This window comes from Quercus robur, chromosome 8 (assembly GCF_932294415.1).
Source record: "Quercus robur chromosome 8, dhQueRobu3.1, whole genome shotgun sequence".
Lineage (NCBI taxonomy): Eukaryota > Viridiplantae > Streptophyta > Magnoliopsida > Fagales > Fagaceae > Quercus > Quercus robur.
The window spans coordinates 64,331,186-64,356,837 of record NC_065541.1 but is presented as its reverse complement, the minus strand read 5'-3'; the positions used below and the strand labels follow the sequence as shown (position 1 = coordinate 64,356,837).

Genomic DNA, 25,652 nt, shown 5'->3' with positions numbered 1-25,652 from the left:
GTCTTCCATGTTCATGTTCAGTCTTCAACTCAAAAAAAAAAAGGAACCAGAGTAGTAGACCCCAGAACGCAATAATATTTTTAACCATGACAATTCTCCACTCTTCTTGTTCCTTATCAACCCAAGGACCAGGACAAAACACTTACCCAATAATGCTAACTTCTGTTCTCATTTTTTGAAGGAAAATAAAACACATGCTAAGAGACTATAAAAGAGTTCGATGAAAGTGATCCCGCTGCCAATGTCAACTTCCCAAATTCATATAAAAGTAATGCATTCAGCCAACTGATGGCAATAGAGCTCATTGTCATTTTTATGTTCGAAAATCAAACATAGTAACAAACCATATCTTCTATTTTTAATTTTTTATAAACATAATAGAATTTAAAACCTATGACTAGGTTAGTCGGGATTCGAACTTATCAGCTGAGCTAACTTGATCCTGGATCCCATTTTTTAGCATATATCTAACTCACACACACAATATTCTAACACATTCACAAAATCCTAATCCTTCTTGTCAATCCAGTGCATCTAGCATATTAACAAATTGGTAACCACATTAAATATAGAAGATCCATCATCATTTATTTACTAGACGAAAATTCAAATACTCAATCCAACAATAAAAAAGTACTTGAACTAGAGAGCAAATTCAACACCACATATATATATACATATATATATACCGCGAAATCACAAACCGGAAATTCAACTTATTTTAGCCTCTCACCGATTAAGGTCATTCAATAATCGGCACGATAGTCACTTCTATAATCGCTGTAATCGTCGCGAGCAGCCATGTCATTCTCAACCCTGTCAGCGATCTTCTCCTCTTCGAACTTCATTCCCTCTTCCAAAGCGAGCCCACCGAGAGCTCCAGCCACCGCGCCCACAGCCAATCCCGTCCCCAGCCCGAATTTGGAAGATTTGGGCTTTTGATCATAGGGCGAGTAATCCACTGGGGCAGATGGCCCACTGGGCCCGCCAGGCCCATAACTCGCTTGCCGATCAAAGAAAGGCCTGGGAGGTAGAGGCGGTGGTGGAGCACCGGAATAATACCCAGAATAGTAACCTGAATACGGGTCGGGATACTGAGTTGGGAGCGATGACGTGTACGGCGGGGGAGAGTATCCTCTGTATTCGCGCGTTTGGGGAGGGGCACAGGGGTAATAATAGCTAGGCGGAGGGACTATATGGTAATCCGGAGGAGGCGGTAATGGCCGCTCGCGGAGCGAGAGCTTCACCCGGATCTTCCCCTGTGGACGACCCGAAGGGCGTGTGAGGACGAACGTTCGGATCCGGGTCGGGTCGTCGCTGTTGTCGATTTCGCCGAGCGAAATGCGGAGAGTGCCGACCAAGGGCTTGGGGGTCTCGGAGGGCTTGGAGTGGAAGATCTCGAGGGTGAGGAACGACTCGTGGAGCGGGAGCGTGAGGGGGAGCGTGAACCGCTCGTTCCAGACGGGTCGGGTCGACCCGGACTCGTCAGATTTGGTGGCGAGGCGGCGGTCCGGGTCGATCCAGAACACGGCGTACGGCTTGAGATCGCCGTTCTTCCAGTTGACGTTCTTCAGGTGCTTGGCGGAGACGATTGTGAGCTCCAGGTCTAGAGGCTTTGGCGGCGATGGGCGAGACGAAGCCATTTTGGGATAAAAAGCGTGGCTATCTTGCGCCGTGTGGGTGTAGGATATTTATGAAGAAGATAAAAAAGAGGGTGAGATATCAATGTTCTGATTATCGGTCCTCTGGAGTAATAAAGGGAAAGTAGTTGCCTGTGTCATATGACGATCTTGCCCTTCATTGCTTTGCATATCCTACGGTCAATATGTCCCAAGTTTGTGTCATTATATTTGACCATGGTCTAAAATAAAGTTAGTGTTTAGTCCTTATATTTGACCATAGTCTAAAATCCACTGCGTAACACATTCTTTTTCAACCAAAAAATAAAAATAAAAATAAAAATTCCAGTTGCATGACCAATTGCCCCTTGTTTCTATTTTAAAAATAAAAAAAACAATTGCCCCTTTCCTTTCATGCAATATACTAACTATTGTATCTTTTGTGGCTAAATAAATATTGGATAAATTGTAAATTACACCCTTAAATTTTGGGATGATTGAATTTTATATCTTGAAATTTCATAATTTGAATTTTATCTCTTAACGTTTGGAAGTGTTTAGATTTTACACCTTGATGTTTCAGAATTTGGATTTTACCCCCTTATATTTTAGGGGTGTTTGGATTTTACTTCTTAAAGTTTTGGGGTGTTTGTATTTTACACTCTAAAGTTTCAAAATTTGGGGGTATAAAATTCAAGCACTACTAAACTTTAGAAAGTAAAATCCAAATTTTGAAATGTTAGGGTGTAAAATTCAAACACCCTAAATTTCAAGAGGTAAAATCCAAATTCTGAAATTTCAGAGTATAAAATCCAAACATTTCCAAACTTTAGGGGTGTAATTTGCAATTTACTCATAAATATTTTATTGCTCGTCCTGAAATAGGAGAAATACAAAAAGGTTTTGCGTATGAACCAGCTCTATTTAGAACATTCACAACTGAAACAACTAGTCAGACTAAGAAACAAAAGCAACTCATTGTGCAAGGAGATGAGCATGGATATTGTCCTCTCTATTTAAACGAGAAAAAGAAATATTTGCAAAAGATTTAGCTAAATACAAAATATTATTGTAAGGACTGGATTTGATCTTTGGCCCAAAGTGTGATTGGATTTAAGCTCAATAGGCCCAATATAATGAATTTGTAGATAGTAGGTTGAAGAACTAGGGTCTAGTGAATGACTTAACAGTTAGGATGGATTTCAAAAGATAATCAAACAAAGATGGAATGAAACTCTTTAAGTAAATTTGTCCTCGGCCCAATCCGAGGAGGTCTGTTCCAGTCTATATTAATTGAAAAATGTTACAGATCTAGTTTAAGCTGCTACAGTGCTTCCTCTTACAAATTTCTGATCCCTTCTTTATGGAGGGTCTTTTACATTATATAGTTTTCTTCTGATGATCTTGATTCTACACTTGTTAATCATCTAAGTTACTACTTGAGTGCTTGTCTCACTAGACATCCTTTCTGCGCTCTATGAGTTGGGATAACCAATGCAGCACTATTCAGGGGTCTTCTCTACATAAATGCGACTAGAAAGTTAGCTGTAGTGCATTTAATGTGGTGACAGCAGTTTTATTTTAGATATTTCCTAGCTCCCATTCTCCCAGTATGTTCGTAACGCACGCCCCCAGCAAAGGAGTTTCCTGAAATGTCATTTTGAGTGATAGGATATGCATTCGATCTGTGCTTGGCTTATCCGAGGAGATATTCCTCCTCGACCATCTTTCCCAACTTTTTCACTTTCGTGTTATTTAGGGGGCTCTGAACTTAACACTCTCACTATCATTTATTTATCCTCGGACCAATCAACGGTTTCAGCCAAAGCCCAAAGCCCAATATACAATTTTGAGCCCTTATCCCTATAATTATCATATTTGGACTTGATATTCTAATGAGAGATAAATTCTAAGTTATTGAAGAGCTCAATAACATTTAGAGCATCACCTTCCAATATGATATTTTTATAATTTTCCTAGCAACACAAGTGATAGCTATATTATATTTCTACAACTATTGCACCTTATCTAAATCCTATTTAACTAATCTATAAAACAATTTCTCCTAATGCTTAAATAAAATTTCATACTTCGAAGAGATTTTTTGCTCTTTTGTCTCTTTGTTATGAAATATAGAAAACCTTTTTTTTTTTTTTTTTTTTTTAATTTCAAATTATACCTTTTAAGAAATGGTGGATAAGTTTGAGGTAAATTTGTTAAATCAAATCAAAGATAGTAAGAATTTACAAGCTTCTACATAATAGGGCATTGAGCATATGTTTTTTGATCAACAGGCCATTGAATTTTTGAATTGTAATCGGATTGGATTGTGATATAATATATAATAAGATATAATTTCATTGAAAGCCAAATCTTCCATTATTATTAAGAGAGATTTGTCTTGATAACTTTCTCAAAATATATATATATATATATATATAATGTCTTGATAAGGCCATGACAAATTTTAATAACAAAACTCGTCATTCGTAATAATCATGAGTTAATAACTTCTTTCTTCATAGTAACATTTTTATAACCAGCATTTACATGCATGCAATTTATTTATTTATTTTTATATGTACCTTTACATATACGTTGGGGGGGGGGGGGGGGGTGGAATTCAACTATCACTTAGAATTCAAACATCCCATTTCTTTTAGAACTATTGAATAAAAGTTATTAATTTTGTTTAGTTATTATAACAATCACTAATATCCTAATCACAATTCATATTGAAAATTTCTTCATTTCAAACCACCTCATCACGTGTGTTAGGATAACTAGAATTTTCTTGACATCATTTAGCCTAAACTCAAGGAACACCCCAAGTACACAACTGAAAATGAAATCCATAACGCAATAACTTAAACTTAAGGGTACAAGCACTCGATCATCCAACATAAAGAATCGAGCTTAAGTTTAAACTCGACAATTAAACAAACAATACTAAAAAATGATAATATGCTCATGGACACACTCATGAGTACAAGAGTGTGTCCACGAGCAAATATAATATTTATATTTTTAATAAATTATAAAAATAATTTTTTTTTATAGAATTTTAATTTATGACATTTGTATGACGTCCTTTTTTGATGAATGTACTATTTATCATCAAGCTAAGATACTAATAATTTTTAGTGTGTGCCAGGATTGAAATACAAATTTCTTATTAACAATAAAAATATTTATATATATTTTTAGAATCAAATAGTTATTACTTTTTGGTTTATAGGATACATTTGTGAACATTGTTTACTATATATATAAAAAAATAAGTATCACCACACGTCTTGAAGCCATGATCACTTCACAATAAGAAATGCATGAAAAAATTTGTATTGTTTATAAAAATTTCCATTAAAAAATTCACAAATATGATCGGACAACTAATAAATACATGCCAACTCAAACATTGCTAAAAATGTTTTTTTAGTAATAATTTTTCATCCGTTTGAAGCGGAGATCCACGAAGGCTAAAATAGTCAAATCAGAGATCATTTCTGCTTTCTTGAACGGAACAACAAGCAGCCCATGCCATGAGACTTTGTACTCTGATGGCCAACGACCTCAGCATGTGTTAAATGCTTCGCTACAGCCAAATCTGAGATAGTCCCTCAGACTCTCTCTCTTTCACTTTGTTGTTTATTTGATCTATTTTTCTCTCAATGCCTTGAAATACATTTTTTTTTTCCCGAGAAAATACCTTCCCAAACAAAACATTTTCCCGAGAAAAAAAAAATGTCTGACGCTTTGATCAATGGACTCTCCGGAGCCGGAGGCGGGATCATAGCTCAGCTCATCACATATCCTCTTCAAACTGTACAAAATTCAACATCTCTCTGATTTTCTCTTTTCGTTTTTCAGTTTTTCAAAGCTTGACTTTGTTGTTGTTGTTGTTGTTGTAGTTTTAGTTTTGATAATTTTAGCTTCTGTTGTTTTGAATTGATTTGTAGGTGAATACTCGTCAACAAACAGAGCGTGATCTGAAGAAGAAGAAGAGGAAGCTCGGAACAATTGAAGAAATGTGCCAGGTCTCTCTCTCTCCATGCGGTTATTTAAATAATTATATAATTATGTTGCTTTCGGAAAATTGTTTTGATTTGATTTCCGTGAAAGTGAAAATAGGCTTTGGTTTCGTTTTTCCTACTTTCTTGGCAACCAAACAGAACTGTACCTTCAATTTTATTTAAATTTTAACTGTTTCATTTTGTTTAGTTTGAATTTTACTTGTAATTTGGGAAATTTTTAGGTGGTAAAACATGAGGGATGGGGACGATTGTATGGAGGGTTAACACCATCTCTAGTCGGCACCGCCGCCTCTCAGGTGAGATTTCTTTTTAGCTTTCTCTTTGAATTAAGCTTTGGTTGCTCTGCTTCATCATGATTTTACTACTGTAAAACTGTATTTTTTTTTTTTGGTTTTGGAACCTTGCAGATTAAGTTGGTTATGTTATATTGGAAAGTAATTGGGCTTTTTAGGCATGAACTTGTTAGTAGTACTAGAATGTGTACTGGGGCAGGGTGGTGATATAATAGATAGGTGTATTGTGATTTCCAAAGCATATGGTATCAATGTGGTCCCATGGACTATGTGGAAAATGTGCCGGTGTTGCGATCATTTTCTGTAACATGTTATCTGCACTGCCCTCGGCTTTTAGTTTGTCTTGTCGCCTGTCGGCCTAAAAGATTGCTATCCATAACCAATCATAAATTTGTAATTAGAATGTTGCTTAATGTTAATCCCCAGTGTGTTGCATCTTAGTTTTACTTTTAATTAGCTGGTACTATTTGTTTCCAAAGACTTGGTTTCAAATTCTACTATCATCAGGCGATAAGATTTTAATGAATTGGAGATGAGTACCTACAGTTGTATAGCCCATTTGTCTAGTAGACCTCCAAACTTAATATCATGGTTTTACGTTGTCTAGTAATCGCTATCTAAAAGCGGAGAGAGCTCATTTTAGTTCATTAGTTTTAATAATTTTGGGCAGCTTGAATAACAAATTTAACTGCCATTTTTTCTTATTACAATTGAAAATTTGTTATGAAGACTACCCATATAATTTTATTATTATTATTTTTTCCCTTGCATCTTCCATGGCAATCTTAACTTCTCTAGTACCACATGATACAGAACATGTTAGATCCTTTTGGCTCAAAAATGAGTTTTTAACTTTGTATATTGACCTACATTCCATAAATCTGTACTTTATGGTTTTAGAGTACTGGCTTCCTATATACTTACAATTTTCATGGTACAGGGTGTTTATTATTATTTCTATCAAATATTCAGGAACAAGGCCGAAGCTGCTTCGCTTGAACGTATGAAAAAAGGGGTAGGTGATGGATCAGTTGGAATGCTTGCATCACTTGGGGTGGCTGCTTTATCAGGGTAATTGATTTAGTTTACAGACTCCCAATATCTTCAGTTCTTTGTTTTCTGTGATTTTTATCCCCTCCCCCCCCCCCCCCCCCCCCCAAAACAAGCATAGCAATCAAGTCTTAGTTGTCTCAAATTTGATTTTGTATGATAGTTGTTGTATTGTCATCTCCCTTCCGATTATTTATTTGAATTCATGTGATTTGCTGTGTAATAGTTGCTTGGAAATTTCCTTTTGTAGGTGTGTGAATGTGCTTTTGACAAACCCTATATGGGTAGTCGTCACACGCATGCAGGTAAAAAGCAAAGTGACATGAGCCTCAAACTTTTTATTTTTTAAATGCATTAAAATGTGAAAGTGACACAAAATTTTGAATTCTTCATATTTTTTCGTAGCCAACCCCAAAAATTATAGGTCTAAGCCTTGTTTATTGTTGTTGTTACTTTTATAGAAAGTTACATTTGAAAATAGTATTGGAAGTACTTCTGATTAAGTTTATCTATGCCAACTTCATAACACTTCACATGACCATTGAAATAATATTCCTGATATCTTTGTAAATATAAGAAGTCTACTAGTGTTGGTTATAGCATGGTTTCTGTTTCCTAGGATAATGTTATGTTGTACTGATGGTTGGAAACTCATTTGGGTCAAAGTCTCATGAATTTAGCAGGGAACATTGAGCTGTATATCTAAATTCCTCCCCCCCCCTCCCCCCGCGTTAAACCTTGTCTAATTGCAAAAAAGCACTGCAGGATAATAGCCTAAAAATATATCTTTAATTCCTGTTTTTAAGTATTAACCTATATATATTTTTTGCTTTATATTCTTTCAAAATTTCTAAAAATTCCCTATGAATTAATAATCTTTTTTTGTTTGGATTACTAATGTCACAAGCCATTCTCTTGTTTCAAAATTTAAATCTTATGATATGTATTTTCTCTGATTTAAATAACTATTTCATCAAGCACACTCTTCTCCGTGGTTGGAACTAATTTGAACAAACTGAAACATAATCTCTTCCCCCAAAACTCTGAGCTAGTCTACAACTTTGTTATTTTTAATTTTATCACTTGACTAATTTTTCCCAGCAGACGCATACAAAAACCTCAAAGAAGATTCAGCCTGATCAGAGTCAGATGCTGTCAGTAGATCCAAGCGAAACAATTCTTGCTGCAAGTGAGCTTCCTCCCTATGGAACTAACCATGCGGTAGGTACTAATTTTTTTTTTTTTTTTTTTTTTTTTAATTTTCCCCATTTATGGTTGACATTACAGATCATAAGACAACCTCTCCTATTGGTTCCAAACTTCCATACAATATGTATGAAAGCATTCATGATTCTGTCATATTCATATATCACCTAAATGAATCATATTTTGTGCTGGTAGAGGATTTGCTATAGGGAAATGATAATATTCAAGATATTTTATACATTGGATAAAGTTTTCTCTGAACCAGGTAGGAGGAATATCCTCCAATTTTTTTTTTTTTTTTTTTTTTTAAATTTTTTAAAATAAATTTGTTTTGGCCTCTAGGGGAGGGGGCAGGTGAAATTTGAACTAGTGACCTTCGTTTCATGAGGCAGGGTCTCCAGCTGATTATGTGGCAATTAAATGACCATCCACGTGTATTTTAATTGCATGACTCATTAATAATTTAAACAAGTTGCATGACTATTAAATAAGTGTGATTAATGTAACATGTGGATGATCATTTGAACCACTCTGTGTCTTGGGTTGAAACTTGGAAGAACTTTCATCCAAACTAGCTTGGAGGAAAATTTTGTCCTTTTATATTTGTGATTGGAAGTAGGGAATTATTTTTCCATTGTATTTGTTAACATTATCACTGTGTTCCAAGATATTTGACATATAGAGTGGTCTGCGACTTGAGTGACGATCTGATCAGTTTCTTGAAGAGAGACTTACACTGAAATTTACAAACATATAACTTTAAGTTCAAGTACTGGTTAATTGGATCTCAGAGAATTAAAATTAGTGCATTAGTAGTGCATCTTAAGAGTAGAGAAATTAAGGATTGGTTTGATAATTTTAAAGTGCTGCTAATGTTCTTTTTTTCATTTGCTGGGTTTCTGACATTTGTGGACAGCTTGCAATATATTCATATCTATACAGGCATAAAATTTTGGATGACAGGCATAATTTTTTTGCTGTTGACTTCTTCATGGGCTTAAGTTTTATGATTCATATGATGTGGGGTTCAATGCCTCTTTCTTTTTTGTAATCTAATGAGGAACATTAACAGATTCAAGAAGTCTTTGATGAAGCTGGAGTTTGGGGTTTCTGGAAAGGTGTATTCCCCACGTTGTTCATGGTACGTGAGAAGTGACTCTTGCACGTGCCAAGGGGCATCACTGATTCTTCCTGCTATTGATCGCAGGTGAGCAATCCTTCCATTCAATTCATGCTGTATGAAACCATGTTGAAGAAGCTGAAGAAAAGACGTGCATTGGATAGGAAGGGCGACAATGGAGTGACCGCTGTTGAGGTTTGGCCATTCTATTGGTTTCAATTTTAGATCTGTATTGCTTCCTTCCCCCTCAAATGCTACTTTTTGAACTGATAAAATGTCTGGTTTTGGTAGATATTTCTTCTTGGTGCTTTGGCAAAACTCGGAGCTACCGTTGTTACGTATCCTCTTTTAGTTGTTAAGGTATACATATCTGCTTCTAGAAATGAGCTTATGAAGCAGTGTAGACTTAAGTCACAAGTTGAATGAATTGCAATTAATTTACAAATTCTTGTTTTGGACCAAGCTTTCCCGAGTTAAACTCTGTGAACCTGATTGAAATGTCTTGAATTCGACTAATTTTGATAAAGAAAGCTTAAGTGGGTATATTAGTTCCTCCCAGTCCCAAGTATCATGTCATGCCCTGTTTTTTAAATTTTAGCTAAGTGTTGGTTTTGGCGGGCTGAGACAAAATTGTCTCAGTAAATAACAGGCAAAAAATATCTGTCCTGAAAAAAAAGGAAAATCTTGCAAAAACTATTAAATTTCAGCAGATGTCCTGGCTGAGACATTTGGCCATCCAATAATATATGAAATGGTATTACGAACCTTGATATCTGTCCTTGCCTTGGTTGTAATAACTAATAATCTTGTAAGTAGATATATTGAAGGATGCTTTCAAAGACCTAAGTATTATTTTGACCTATTTAAATTTGCACCAATTTGTTAGTAACTTATCTTGTTAATACTCTTGCAAATGCAGTCGAGGCTTCAAGCGAAACAGGTTTCTACAGGAGATAAAAGGCATCAGTATAAAGGTTTGAATTGTTTTGATGATCTTTACTTGAACCATGCATTCTAAAAGTATTACTTTCTATAGTTGTATGTCTTGTCCGCACTCTGCAGCGTGATCGTGTCTATTTGATTGGGTTGTCCTTGAAATATTAGAAAAATCTTTGTTAGGGTAATTTTGATAATTCTAGGCGGAACCATATTTATGCTAAAGAGATCGATTTCTCATTTCTGTGGGTATTTTATTCTTCAATTCAGGAACATTGGATGCAGTTCTAAAGATGATCCGTTATGAAGGCTTCTATGGCTTTTACAAAGGGATGAGTACAAAAATCGTGCAAAGTGTTCTTGCTGCTGCTGTTCTATTCATGGTTAAGGAAGAACTTGTGAAGGGTGCTCGGTTCTTGCTTACTAAGGATGCTAGTGCAGTCAAATCAAAGCCTCTATGATATTGATTACTCCCCTCCATTTTTTCTTTTTCTTTTCACAGTCACAATGGGGCGTCACTTAGATAATTGTTTATTTAAAGTGTGAGACAGCATCAGAAAACATGTATGCCAAAATAAAATCATGTAAAAGGATATATGATTGGAAATATTATATTAGGATTATAATCCTGTTATATTCTTTAGACTTCCTAATGCGACACATAGCCTTCTTTCATTGTGGGTATGTCATTATGGAAATGGAATCAAGAACACTTAGGTTTGCCCAAAGTAATATGACTCATATTTGAGTCTAGGAATCGGCCCTCAATCAACCACCTCTTCCAAATCACGCCAAAATGGGTGTCTTTTGCAACGTGTATGACTTCATTTGGTTAAGTAGAAATTTACGTACACGTAATGCATAAACAGGATTGTTGTGTTTTTTGACAGATACCATTCAGCCACCCAAAAAAGAAAGATGGGGAACGGATTACTGTATGTTAGCATGCAGCAATTGCTGCGTAATGAGTTATGTGGCAGCAAAAAGAAAGCTTAGGCCCAAAGAGCTGTATCTAGTCATAGGTAGTAAATTGTTATTAGTTATTATAAGGTTACAATTTGGCTCCCAAGCCCAAAGGATGGATGAACTTAGGCTCAAAGAACCCAATATAATAAATTTGTAGAGAGTGGATTGGAAAACTAGGCTTTAATGGGGTCAAACATTAAGTAAAGTAGATCCAGATGATAAGAAAATGAAGATAGACTGGTTTAATCTAAAGAAAATCGTCATCGGCACAATCCGAGGAGATTAGTTCTTATATATTTCTTTTCAAGTTTAATTACAAGCTCAATTCTTGATTGCTATAGTGTTTTTTTTTTTTTTTTTTTTTTTCAATTTCTCGATCTCCTACTCTCATTGTCCTCTTCCTATTTTATACTATCCCTTTGCCTTCATCTCTGCCCTTTACGTGTAGATTAGATTGTTGGTTTTGATCCCTGTCACATCAGCACCTTCTTGAAGTCTCTGGAGAGTAACTGTAAGGCTGAAAACTACTATTCAAGTTTCACTTCCTCATTATTGCGGCCAGAGAGTTAGCTGCAGAGCATTCAATTAACTAGAGTTAGCTGCATAATGGGTTATGTGGCAGCAGACGAGAAGGGCAACTTAGCATTTAAACTAAAAGATATGACTGTAAACCTACCATGACCAGGTCCCTTTTCAGGGACATGAAGAGGTCTAGTTGCTGTTGATACCCATTTTCACGACACATTTCGTACAAGCCCGATTCAAACAAGCTCAACTTCCTTATGGACTCGATTCATGTATTATATTTTATCTATTCTTTTAAGCATGGCCCAAGCCTATGCGACATATGGGGGAAATTGAGGAAGTGTGGTTTGGAGGGTATGGGTTGGTTCCTTTTAGACCTTTTGCATGAGCCTAGCCCATGCGTGCTACCAAGTGGGTAAGGGACACTGGTAGCACCTTAGGCTCATGGAGGAGGTCTTGTATCCAAAATTTCCACCCCAAAACAACTTTTATGCTCTGGGTGATTGTGGCCCAAAGTTTCTGTCCAAACATTTTTTTTTCCTTTAACAATGGTTGGCTCTCATTGGCCAACTTCAGCTGCTAGCTCTCATCTAGTTAAGCCTCCCAATGGTCTGAAACAACTGAAAATGAGGAGCCAATGAGGGTTTAGTCAAGCATTTCCCTTAATGATGATAGAAGTAATCCTTCCTTTTATCCAAACAAAAGCAAACCTAAAAATTACTACTTACTTAACACCTTGGGTCCAAAGCCTTTTCTATTGACCAAAAACCAGTCACTTAGAGCACCCCAAACTCAATATAAATTCCACAATAAGATTCAAAACAGGGGAGGAGGTTTTACTCTGAGAGTAACACCCCAAGCTTAATACAAAAGTTTTTCTTCAACTAAAAAAACAACCAGCCACGTTCTACCTAGGGAGCTGAAACTTTAGAGCAAAAACCCACTAAGCTAGGAAATATTCTTACAATTTCGAACCTTAGGGGTGGAAATATGGGTATAGGGGAACCTTCCCTCTCTTCTTCACAACCTCTCTCAATTTCCTCTTCCGAGTGATTGTGGATCGAAGTTTTAGACTTGTTATGTTCTTATACTTTTTATGCACTTTTGTTATTAGCATTTTGATTCTCTCTTGTCAAAGCACCATTAGCCTTTGTTTTCTATACATTGTGAATTTTGGGCTTGATTCTCTACCAATAAACACTTAAAAAGAACCCAAGGGGAGATTTGGGCCGTTCTAGCTTTTTCGACCCTTGTCGCAAAAACGTCCCCGACATTTTGGCGACTCCGCTGAGGAGTCAAGCAGTTGAAACAAGAGAAGTCATGTATTCGAAGATGCAAAACCAGCAAAAATATGATGTTCCTCACACCAACTTGTCGTTCTAAGAGAAACCGTATGATACTTTGTCGCGCAAGAAGAGCATGGTGAAGTTGATCTGAAATAAGTGCTATCCTTAGCTCATTGAGTTGCTGGAGATGCTCCAAATCATGTGACAAAATCGCTCAACCTCCGGAAGCCACCCAAGAAGTGAAGGATGGAGGGAGAATCAACTTTCTTATTCAAGGAAAAAAATTTCTTCCACTCATCTATATTATTTTTTAGCCATCATTCTTATGGATGAATCATCCTATATCTCTTACTTTACATGATATTTGTGAAAAAAATTGTTGTAGCTCGAAAATGCAAGAATGGTGAGCCACAAGTCCAACCGCAAAGGGAATGACAGCTCCAACCAATAATCAACAATGCAAAGCTCTAAACATCAATTTCAAAACCAAGAACCCCAACGACAACGGCTAAAAGCTCATCCTCAACATCTTCTCAACACATGTGTCCTTTATTGTCAAGTTGTATTGTTGCTAAGTTAGCGCCGAGCATATGGGGGTTGCCATGGGTGATTAACTCATTTTGGCACAACAACAAATGCTGTTGTGTGTGACCCTTCGCAGCTAAGTAGATTTGACGTTACCGCTAAATGAAGTCTTCACCAAATAGCTAAAAGTCATAGCTACATGGCCTACCGCAAGGCGCTAGATATTCCATACATCAAGCCTTGAGATAGCAACATACCATACATCAAGTTGTATTGTTGCTGAGTTAGCGCCGAGCATATGAGGGCTACTGCTGGTGATTGACTCATTTTGGCGCAACAATAATTGTTGCTATGTGCGACCCTTTTAAGCTGAATATTTTTGGTGTCACCGCTAAATGAAGTTTTACCAAATAGCTAAAGGTCATAGCTAAATGGTCCACATCAAGGCACTAGACGTTCCATGCACTAAGCTTTGAAGTTGCGACACACCATACATCAAGTCTTTAAGAAGCGACATTTCATAAGCCAAGTTTTGAAGTCATACGAGTGATATACTATGGTTTAAAGCACGCTTAAGCTAAGACTCTCAAACACTCTCTTCGCTAATTCATTTTTTTATACATATCGTTTAAACAATTTTAATCATTCAAATTTTAATCAAAATATTTTCTATAAGTCGTTTATACTACTTCGCTTGGCCATGACTATCGCTTACTAATATAAATCACATTTGCACTTAGGGTGAAACGGAAACCTTCTTGGAGCACCCAACGACAAAGAAAATCCGAACTCAATTCCCTTTCACCAAAGCCATGACACGCTCATGAACGCTAAGCTATGATGAGCTCACGCATCCAAAATCATGGTTGATCTGCACACGCCAAGCCATGGTATGTTCATATATTTCAAGTCATGACAAGCGCATGCATTCTAAGCCATGACAACGCCTTAATCCTTTTTGAATTTGAGATTATACATGAAGAGGGAAGTTCAAATGTTGCCATCATCAAGAAAATTGTTCTTGTCACTCAATTCTAGCAAATGAAATCCACAACCAAGCCAAGTAATAAGGAAAGTTCGCGCGCACCTTTGAAGAATGCTTCACTAGAGTTCACTCTAAACATTGATGTCAAACAACTCAAAAAAATCACAAGCTAGTTGCTGGAAATCCATTCCAAATATTTTCGAGTAGAATCTTAGTATTGATTTGAAAGCTTGGCATAAGCGGCATAAAGGCCAATGAAAAAAAATTGTTGTGTTAGGGATGCAACAACCCTATACCGACATCTCCGATGCTTAGCCTATCATTGTCTCAAAATTAGAAGCCTAGTTTAGCTGAGTATGGAGACGTCGTCTGCAGCACAACAAATCTTCGACAAAGAAGAATTATATTCTGTCATCTATATAGCAAATGAGGAACCCCATTTTTTGAATTCATCTTAGAGAAATATGGTGAGTACTAAGGGAGAAATAAATCCATTGGTTTGACATAACCAAATTCACTAAAGTCGCCACACTTCCAAGTGCACTCCAAGCTTATACGCACACACCATATAAGCCCTCAAGACGTGAGCACTCCATAACCTTTTATACTCGTGGGCTTGATCTCATCGGACTTATCCATCCACCCTTGAATGGGTGCATTCGAGTCTTTGCCGCCACTAAGTAAATCATTAAGTGGGTGGAAGCAATTCCACTCAAGAAAAACAATGGGAATGGTAGTAGCCAAACTCATCAAGAAGCATCTTATTTGCCGCTTTGACATCTCACTCATAAGTGACAACAATACATCTCCTTTATAGCAATTTTCGGAGGCAAGCCCTATGAAACGTTAGGAAGTCGATGAACTATTATATTATCCAAGCGTGGTAAAACCCCTACATGCGAAGGTGCAATGTCTTCAATAAGGTAGGGAAAGCCAATACTTTCTCCTAATAAAAAACACTTACTCTCTCAAAGGTAAGCCCTATCGAATGATTAGGAAGTTGATGAGATGTCATATTATTCATACATGGTAAGACCCCTACTTGCAATGGTGCAACGCTTTCAACAAGTTAGGGAAAACCAACATTTTCGTAAAGGTAAGCCTTACGAAGCGATATTGAAGCCAACACAAAATCTTATAATTCAAGCATAATGGTCCATTACGTGGTGGACATAATCATCCCTAAAACATTATGGGAAAATCGACGCAACAAATCACTATCTCATTGTCACATGGTTATTTGCTATGCGCGAGGATAAAATTATTCCTTAAGAAATTAGCAAGCCTATGTATTGTATATGAGAACACGATAGCCCTATGAAACAGTAACAAAAAAATGCACCATGAGCCGCAATGTGCAAAAACGCAGCCCATATGTGAGGGCTTCTTGAAACTAACGAAATAGCAACCTAATACATGTTGAGAATAAATCGACTACCAAGCAGTGAGCCAAGCTTCAACATATATGAGGTGCTACCAGTGAAACCAAATCTGCTCGTCAATAGAGCGTTGAAAAATGGTGCACAGACAGCGAGACGTGCGCTTAGCCAAAACCTTTTCGCAAAGGCATGACAACCAAACAACATGCCTATTAACTTGTCCTTGCAAAGACAAAACCATATTCACGAACTATCCAATCAAGCACAAGTAATCTTCAAGAGCCTAAGTGCATATAATCTATCGAAACTATGCTACTTCATCGCAAGGTGCACTCAACCCTTCCAAACAAGCTTTTTTTAACATATTCAAATGGTCACAGCCATACAAGAGTCTTTTTCGCAACAAAAACATGCTCATAGCCTATTGAAGAAAGGTAGAAACTCGTTCTCAAGGTACAAAATACAAACTATTCACATCCTTGATGTACAAATCATTCTTTTCATTCCAAAATTCAAATTACATGTTGAGACATCGTATATGTGTTTCTTTGTACAAAATACAAATTGTGCCTACTAGCCATGACAGTACAAACTCAAAGCGGCACCAATATAACTAGACAGGAGTTGCTCTATACATTAGTGGGTTGTCCACAAGGGTGAAATACAAGAGAAAATGTTTCTAAGGCAGCAACCCATATTACACATTTCAACTAGTTCAAAATTTCAACTTGGGGCTCAATACAAGACAATCGGATAAAAAAAAAAGAGGAAAGCAAGAAAGAAGGCGAAGGAAAAAGTTGAAGTAATGTCGTTGTCCCTTCCAACATCACCATCTTCGAGGCATTGGCTTACAATCACTCTTTTCTTTACTTTAAAACCGCAAGAGAGAAACGGACTAAAAATGGCCCAAAGTTATTAGCGGCGGCCATGGTACCATCTATTGCAGCTCTATGTTATTGTTCGTAGCAGCTTTAACCTCAGAAAATGATGCATTGACAATGGGATTGGCCTCAGGAATGAAAGTCCCAACGACGACATTACAATTGTCTAAGCCAAAGTCATCGTACAAGAAATCATAGTACAACTCACTCAATATACTATTATATGCAATAAAAAAGAAAAAAGATGTGTGACTTACCAAGTGAGTTCCAAAGTTCCCGCTCAATAATGGCGTATTTCTCAAAGTTCACTTATTCTATGCAAGACGGCAATGCAGCGCACTCAACAATCCCTATTGGAATGAAAAGGGGTTGGCAGCGAGTTTTGACTTGCCACAACAAATTTTAACTTGCCAGAGAAATTTTGGCTTCATTTTCAAACAAACGGAGCTGCTATTTGTGCAAAGTGTCGAGGCTGTCAATAATTACATTGAAGGAATAGTGGCTGCAACATGGAATCACTAACTTTGGCTCCACCAATTCATGCTAATAATCAAGCTATGCAACACATGGCTTACTCTCAATGGCATTGCTAGGGGCTAAGGCTTACTCAACCGCTATGTGCCCCTGCACTAGAAATTTAAGTTTCGTTCCTACACTTTCATTTCAAGCTTGCTGTATCAAGAAGTGACTATCACTCGGTGACTATCACTCGGTGACTATCACTCGGTGACTATCACTCTCACTTGCGTTCATTGCAAGAATACGATACAGGTGGTTGCCAACCAATGTAGTAGCTATGTCACACCCTTATACTACATCGTCATCGCCTAGTGATATCTTCGCTCCATTCTATCTCAAATAAGTTGTCCCAAGACAGCCAGTAATATCGCTCATGGCTACGACTTCATCAAAATTAATCTTGGCAAACACGGGCCAACAATAAAGCTACTAAAAAATTGAATCATCCTCAATATGTCGTTTCATCATCATCTCCTCATATGGACCCAATTCGCTCATTCAAATTTACAACAAACAATGGGGACAATTTGCTTCCAACACGAAGTCAAGCATAGCCGCATTGCAAGCTAATGGGAATCAGCTTCGACAGGAGCTTCAACTTCAATGAGAACAATGGCTCAACCTCATGAATCAACGCAATGAGACTATCATTTTTCCAATGAAAACCTACTCTACAAATTTAATTGAACAATTTATTCAACACATTGCCAAATATATAGCCAAGAGATTGGCAAAAACAAAATTAGCTCACTTGGGTGGGTCGCATCTGATTTTATCGAGCTTGCGCAAAGAACGGAATCAACATCTAGTCAGCTTATTCAGCATTTTTCTCCTACAACAAAACCTTGCTCCTTAGTGACGACGGTTCTTCTCTCTTTGCTGACGGCATCACTTCACCACCACCATTGGCGCCAACAAATTTTCCAATGGAACCCACTTGCTCCCCATCAACAGAGATCTTCTCCGTTTCCCCACCATCATCTCGTCTCCCTTGGGTTTCAGCAAATATGGGTGGAGAATTGAAAGTGGGTGTCGCAAGATTTGACGGAGTTTAAAGGGTTTTGAAAAAAAAAAAAAAAAAGCTTTACAAATCTTGATTTGGAGAGTTCGACCTTGAAAGACTAAGAGAAGTAAAAGATTTTAGAGTCCTACCTGAAGCAAACCGGACTGAAAAGCCAAAAGCAATAAAAGAAAAGGCTATTGAAAATGTAGAGCAAATGGTGCGTTGGTCTAAGAGAAAACAAAAGAAAGTGGCATGAAAGTCAAAGCCATTGAAAAGACAGAAAAACGGGGCTGCATCCCACCTTCCTCTTTCTCCGTATAATATCTCTCTTTGGCAAAATATTCATGTGGTCACCACTAGGGATCCACCATACATTGATCAACAAATACATGGGCCAAGACTCAAAGGCCTTAATTATTTCTCATGGGCTTCGGTTTATATTAGCCTGCATGCTACAAACCTGCCAATATTATTTCCTTTGGCATCCAAGTTATTCAAATGATAACACTCAGCAACCATCTTTGGTCCATGCCACGTTCGAGATTTTTTTTCTACAAGCAGGTGTCGCGATCGACGACGTTTCTACAAACAAGCTTCATCAACCAATATCTTCTTAACAAAAAATTGGAGCTTTTGGGTGAACTAATTCCTAAACCCGCAACATCTACAAGCAATGGAAAACATCAACTACTCACATACATGGCACAAGCATCATGCGTGCTCAGGGGGCTAATGTTGATACCCATTTTCGTGACACATTTCGTACAAGCCCGATTCAACCAAGCTCGACTTCCTTATGGACTCGATTCATGTATTATATTTTATTTATTCTTTTAAGCATGACCCAAGCCCATGCGACATATGGGGGAAATTAAGGAAGTGTGGTTTGGAGGATATGAGTTGGTTCCTTTTGGACCTTTTGCATGAGCCCAGCCCATGCGTGCTACCAGGTGGGCAAGGGACATTGGTAGCACCTTAGGCTCATGGAGGAGGTCTTGTATCCAAAATTTCCACCCCAAAACAACTTTTATGCTTTGGGTGACCGCGGCCCAAAGTTTCTGTCCAAACATTTTTTTTCCTTTAACAATGGTTGATTCTCATTGGCCAACTTCAGCTACTAGCTTTCATCTAGTTAAGCCTCCCAATGGTCTAAAACAATTGAAAATGAGGAGCCAATGAGGGTTTAGTCAAGCATTTCCCTTAATGATGATAAAAGTAATCATTCCTTTTATCCAAACAAAAGCAAACCTGAAAATTACTACTTGCTTAACACCTTGGGGTCCAAAGCCTTTTCTATTGACTAAAAACCAGTCACTTAGAGCACCCCAAACTCAATATAAATTCCACAATCAGATTCAAAACAGGGGAGGAGGTTTTACTCTGAGAGCAACACCCCAAGCTTAATACAAGAGTCTTTCTTCAACTAAAAAAACAACCAGCCATGTTCTACCTAGGGAGCTGAAACTTCAGAGCAAAAACCCATTGAGTTAGGAAATATTCTCACAATTCCGAACCTTAGGGGTGGAAATATGGGTATAGGGGAACCTTCCCTCTCTTCATCACAACCTCTCTCAATTTCCTCTTCCGGGTGACTGTGAGTCAAAGTTTCAGACTTGTTATGTTCTTATGCTTTTTCTGCACTTTTGTTATTAGCATTTTGATTCTCTCTTGTCAAAGCACCATTAGCCTTTATTTTCTATACATTGTGAATTTTGGGCTTGATTCTCCACCAATAAACACTTAAAAAGAACTCAAGGGGAGATTTAGGCCGTTCTCGCTTTTTCTACCCTTGTTGCAAAAACGTCCCCGACAACTGCCTCATATGCCTCAGAGTAGCCATGTCTTTTAGCAGGAGGAGGGGCTACTCCAGGGCCTCAGCTATGTAAGAGGAGTTCCCTCTTTGAAACTCCCTGATAGAGGAATTCCATGGGATGGCAATTCCGTGACTTCTGTCTAACTCTAGGTGAAGAGCCCAGGTGTGGTGTTGTTGGCTCACCTCAGCCACACCTGGGTCCTCCCTGCTTTCCACTGAGGTGGCCCGCCCTTTGTCTTGGGCCATTTTCTACTTCTTGGTTTCCTGGCGGACCACCTCACCCTCCTCCACTTCCTACTCCTTCATTTTCTTTTTTAAATTAGGTATAGGGAGCAGGCTAGTAACAAGAGGGGGAGGAGGGGGAAGAGAAGAGGGGGGCTGGGACTTTGGGGCCTCCTTAAAGGATGACCCTTTATTCCTCCCCGCAAGGAGGTCCTTCAGCCTTTTCTCGGATTGAGTGACATCCCTTCTTCTTCCTCTTCGAGCCTTCTGGGGTGCGAACGCCTAAAGTTCTATCAAGCTCATCCTCAGTGTTCGAGATCTTAATAGGATATGTCCACACCTTTCCTTCTTCCTCAAGATGAAATTGGTTTCGTCCTTCGGAGCTACTGCTTCAAGGAGAGTAAGAATGGGAGGCAGCTCAATGGGCACGACGTCCTCTCGAGCAAAGAAGCCAGGTACAAAGACATCTATCCTGCGGAGCCTAAGGTTGCCTGCCTTGATCGCGTGGCCCACTTCCTGGAAGTTGTCCGAGATAGGTTCGAAGTCCAAAATGAGGTGGACCATTCTCAACTACCTGTCCTCACTCACGAACACCTCGGACCTTAGGACTCTATTGAGGTTCGCGACGTTGACCAAACTGAGGCGGGGCGTTACGTGCCTTTTATCTGCAAAAACAGCTGAGGAGCAAATCATGGTTAGACCAACAAAAATCCATCATCAAAGGAAAGAAAAATATTAAATGAAAGAGTGGCAAAGCTAGAAGAACTAAATCATGTGCCAAGGGACCTAACCCTAGGGTACCCCACCTGGCTCTCCCTCCCAAGTTGGGCAGTGAAGACCGTCGTGCCATTCCCTAGAGGCGATCAAGTAGTCGTCCTTCATGCCTTTGTTGGACTTGGGAAGACACGATACAAGCCTAACAATGTTGGACTTGGACTTGAGGTAATACCCTGGTCAGCAAGTGAATGACACACATACATATGGACAACATCATGCCAAGTGAGTTTCAAACCCATCTGCTCATCGAGAGCATCGACGCTATCTAAAACTCTAAATAGGTTAGGCGTGCACTAGTGGGGACACAACCTATGGTTGATTAGGTAGTCTTGAGTCACCCTACCTATGGGAAGCATCATTCCTCATTCTATGAATGCGATCATATGAATGACAACCTCCCCTTTGTTTCTATCTGTAACCACCTAGTCTGGAGCACAATACCGCAGGGCAACCCCTTGTGGAATGTGATATTTGGTCCTAAAGCCCTCCATACCAGCGGGGAAATCTACGAGGTGCTTGAATCTACCTATCTAAGCAAATTAAGGGAAAGTAAGGGAAATGTTTTTGAAAAGGAACAGAAGATTAGAAGGTCGAGGAGGTTAGTCGAGAAGAAAAGAACTTAAGGACGTAGAGACTTACGAAAATGAAAATAGGTGACACTTCAGGAGCTTCTTGAGAGTTGGGAGATTTAGGAAGTCTTGAGAGCTTGAGAGTTTGAGAGGTCTTGAGAGCTTGAGAGTTTGAGAGGTCTTAAGAGTTTTCAAATTTGTGAAGTAAAGAAAAAAGTGAACCCACCAGGCGCCTTATATAGGAGGCGGAGTTAAGTGGGAGTTATCCCGCTCAAAATTCAAGCAGAAATGTTAGTTGTAGGATTAGCATTCCACCATAGGATGCAAGGAACAGAGCGCCGCCTAGAGCAATTAATGAGATATCGCGGGCTCCAAAGCATCAAGAACAATTACGGGACACGCGAAGCGACATTCTCACGTGTGGAAATTAGTGAAAAGCGTGGAATAAGTTATCCAAAGCCAAAACCCCATTTTTTTATCCTTGGATAGAAGGGAGAAAATTGGGGTTTTGAGGGGCTATTGAAGGGATAAGGGGCCCAAGAACATCTGTTGGGCCTTGGGCCTTGTCTGAGGACACTTTGTGGTTCGAGGACAGATAAACAGTAATGAGTATGTAAGGCTCAGGACCCTATGAGCAAATTACGGGTGAGAACACTGGGGAAGGTAAGCCGAGGAGGAGTGGCTCCTCGGCTAAGCGAAACAAAGGTTAGAGAGAGTGTCCTATCATCCAGGGTGACCTTCTAGGAAATTCTAGTGATAACGATATACATTATGAATGTATAGGACAACTGGGAGGTAAGAACTATCTAAGGGAAAGTTGCTACCATCGCATTGAATGCTTTGCAGCTAACTCTCTGGCCGCATTAATAAGAAAGTGATACATGAACAATAGTTTTCAGCCTTACAGCTACTCTCAAGAGATTTCAAAAGGTGATGATGTGACAAAGATCAACACCAACAATCTAATTTACACGTGGAGGGCATAGATGAAGACAAAGGGATAGTATAAAATAGGAAGAGGGTAATGAGAGTAGGGGATTGAGAAATTGAGAGAAAAACACTGTAGCAATCAAGAATTGAGCTTGTAATTAAACTTGAGAATAAATATATAAGAACTGATCTCTTCAGATTGTGCTGAGAATGATTTTCTTTAGATTAAACCAGTCTATCTTCATTTTCTTGTCATCTGGATCCACTTTACTTATTGTCTGACCCATCAAAGTCCAGTTTTCCAACCCACTCTCTACAAATTTATTGTATTGGACTCTTTGGGCCTAAGTTCATCCATCCTTTGGGCTTGGGAGCCAAATTGTGACCTTATAACAACCAATAATAATTTACTACTTATGATTTATTATGAAAGTATTGTAAAAAATATTATGAATGTAGTACTTATTTTTTCACAATAGCTTTATTTTTAGTTGTGGTTGGTTCTAGTATGATATTTTATTATTTTATTTTGATCTATAAGGAATTAACACCTCAACAATTGTAAAAATATTGTGCCAATTTGTTGTGTTAATATTTTATTATAATGTGAAACAATGCGAATTGGAAAAACCAAAAATAATGTAGAAAATCTACTGTAGCTTTACGCATTCACCAAAAAAAAAAAAAAAACCAGCAAAATAGTAAAAATTGAACAAGCCAAAACTACTGTAGCAAAACTATGGTAGCTTTTCCCATTCACTCTTTTTATATATAGATTACTAAATTTGACTAAACCAACAAATAAAAAATCTATGAATACAACGTTTTCACAATACCTCTATTTTCAACTGTGGTGGATCCCAGTCTAATATTTATTATATTATTTTGATCTATAAGGAACTTACACCTCAATAGTTGTGAAAATATTGTAATAACAACAAAATGTCATGACATTTTTAGTTGTGCTAGATCTCGATATGATATTTTATTATTTTATTTTGACTTGTAAAGAATTGATATATGCGTCACAATATTTTCATAATATCTCTATGTATGCATTGTACTTACAATGTAAATTCATATTGTAGACACATAAAAATTGGCAAATTTTGTACACACTTGCAAAATTTGTACAATATTTACCCTTTATTTGAATTTGTATAATATTTACCACTTTTGTGTATCTACAATGTAAACTTACATTGTAAATACAAAGTAAACACATAAAGATCTTAAAAAAAAAAGAAAAAAAAAAAAACTCAAACCAACTGACGTACTTGAAGGAAAAAAAGAAAAGAAAAGAAAAAGTACAGCTCACTAATTGAATAAACCAAAAAACATCATTCATGAGCCTTTGACTCTTTTTATATAGTTAATAGTAATAGACTTTCATAGTATTTTTAATTTTTCATAACAAATTATAGATTGCAAGTTTTTACCACTTTTAAAATGAATTTACTACTGATATCATTGTTGAGGCTCATTTTTTACAAGCCCAGTAAGAGAAAAGGCCCAACGACACGAGCAAACCAAAGTTAGCAGTAAGAAAAAGCCATTGAACCCAAGTGGCAAGAATGAATGACTCATGGGCTCATAAAGTGGGTCCTGAGGAAGCAAACGAGCTTGAATGGGCCTTGAAAGAGAGAAGAAGCAAACTCATGGGCAGTATGTAGAAAAGCAAGAATGGGCCATAGTAGGCCAAAAGTAATGCATGCAAAGAAAGTAAGGGGCTGATGAAAGACCCATCAGCCCTAAGGATGAGATATAAAGTAATTGGGCCAGGGAAGCCCAAGAGAGTTAGTAAAAGCCTATGGGAAAGCAGGATTGGAAAAGGGCCGAGGAAGCCCAAGGAAAGTAAATGGGCCAAGGATGTCCAAGAGGGAAATGGGACACAAGAGCCTGTAAACAATGTAAGAAAAGGTCCAATGAACACACTGAGTCACTGGGAGGGAAATAAACAGCAGGCCCAAAGAGGCCCAATAAGATTGAGTCAAACAACATTACAGTAGGAATAGCAGAGTGGTACAGTAGGAAATGCTAACAAGGACACGAAGTGAACACAGAGTAGGTCGGGGGAAGGAAGACCCATGATCCAACAAGGCTCAACCCCCAAAAGAAGTAAGTCATAAAGAATGGCAGATCAAAAAACAACCTACGCCATAAGAAGCCAAAAGTGCACGACAGAACGTACAGACCAATCTCTAGATCATGGCAAATGCATGGGCAGTAGGCAAAGAAGGTGGAGCACGTGCAAGACCCAAGCATCACCAGCCTGTACCTAGCCAATATAGGAAGTAGTTGGTCATGGGTTAGAGGTAAGAGAGGGCATGGTCTGGCGGTGGGGAGAGGAAAAAAAACCTATTATGAGGTTCTTGCTCAGGCTCTTTTGGGGGAAATGTCTTGTTGAAATGACATGCCACCCAAAAGAAGTAAGGATGAGTTGGGACCACTAGGTGCATGCCATGAGGGATAAAGAGAGAGCACACACACTGTAACGGGTAGAAAAGCCACGACAAGCAAACAAACAAAATAGCCTTCTTTGTCTAGCAGAGGGGAGCGACATAGCCAACACAGGTAAGTAGTGGTGGCTAAACAACTGATGACCAGTAAGTGGTCGACAAGGACACCTACACTAGACAAAGGTAATTAAGGGCTAAAATAGTAAATACCAGTCACGGCAGGCTCTATATAAAGGACCCCTTGTTGTGCACTGAAAGGGAGGAGAAAAATCACATTAATAGAAATTTCTAGGAAAAACGATAACTAGAAGTAAGCATTGGGAAGAAAAGGAAGTAAAACAAAAGAAAAGAAAAGTAAGAAGTAATGAGAGGAAAAGAAAAAATAGAGAGTTTAAAACAACAGGCATGCACCGATAGGTTGATCCCCTCTCTCTCTCAATAGCCTTGCTCTCTATAAAACGCAAAAGACCTGTATTTGGACATAGACCATTTAGGCTTGTTCTCTCAAAACAATTAATTTCTTCTCTGAGATTACTCGTGTTGAGGGAACGATTG

The 25,652-nt window shown here is 38.1% G+C and overlaps 2 protein-coding genes across 3 annotated transcripts; one reads left to right on the top strand and one right to left on the bottom strand.

The window, feature by feature from the left end:
• Positions 1 to 554: 554 nt before the first annotated feature.
• On the bottom strand, positions 555 to 1,737 carry LOC126697668 (protein SRC2 homolog). The gene has a single exon (XM_050394748.1). The coding sequence runs from the start codon at positions 1,641 to 1,643 to the stop codon at positions 747 to 749; it is 897 nt and encodes a 298-aa protein (XP_050250705.1). The 5' UTR covers positions 1,644 to 1,737; the 3' UTR covers positions 555 to 746.
• Positions 1,738 to 5,076: 3,339 nt separating this feature from the next.
• LOC126697664 (peroxisomal nicotinamide adenine dinucleotide carrier-like) lies at positions 5,077 to 10,933 on the top strand. 2 transcript variants are annotated; one of them, XM_050394745.1, is made up of 11 exons: positions 5,077 to 5,444; positions 5,579 to 5,656; positions 5,875 to 5,949; positions 6,887 to 7,017; positions 7,247 to 7,301; positions 8,098 to 8,217; positions 9,275 to 9,343; positions 9,410 to 9,517; positions 9,614 to 9,682; positions 10,242 to 10,296; positions 10,529 to 10,933. In XM_050394745.1, exons 1-11 carry the CDS (start codon positions 5,364 to 5,366, stop codon positions 10,717 to 10,719), a joined length of 1,032 nt encoding a protein of 343 aa, XP_050250702.1. In that variant the 5' UTR covers positions 5,077 to 5,363; the 3' UTR covers positions 10,720 to 10,933. The 2 variants fall into 2 exon arrangements, with proteins under 2 accessions (XP_050250702.1, XP_050250703.1); XM_050394746.1 differs by having other exon boundaries at positions 5,079 to 5,444; positions 8,101 to 8,217.
• The last annotated feature ends 14,719 nt before the right edge of the window (positions 10,934 to 25,652 follow it).

Coding starts and splice junctions, on each gene's coding strand:
- LOC126697668 (XM_050394748.1), bottom strand. CDS start 1,643: ATGGCTTCGTCTCGCCCATCGCCGCCAAAGCCTCTAGACCTGGAGCTC.
- LOC126697664 (XM_050394745.1), top strand. CDS start 5,364: ATGTCTGACGCTTTGATCAATGGACTCTCCGGAGCCGGAGGCGGGATC. Junction 5,445..5,578: donor TCACATATCCTCTTCAAACT/GTACAAAATTCA, acceptor ATTGATTTGTAG/GTGAATACTCGTCAACAAAC. Junction 7,302..8,097: donor TAGTCGTCACACGCATGCAG/GTAAAAAGCAAA, acceptor AATTTTTCCCAG/CAGACGCATACAAAAACCTC.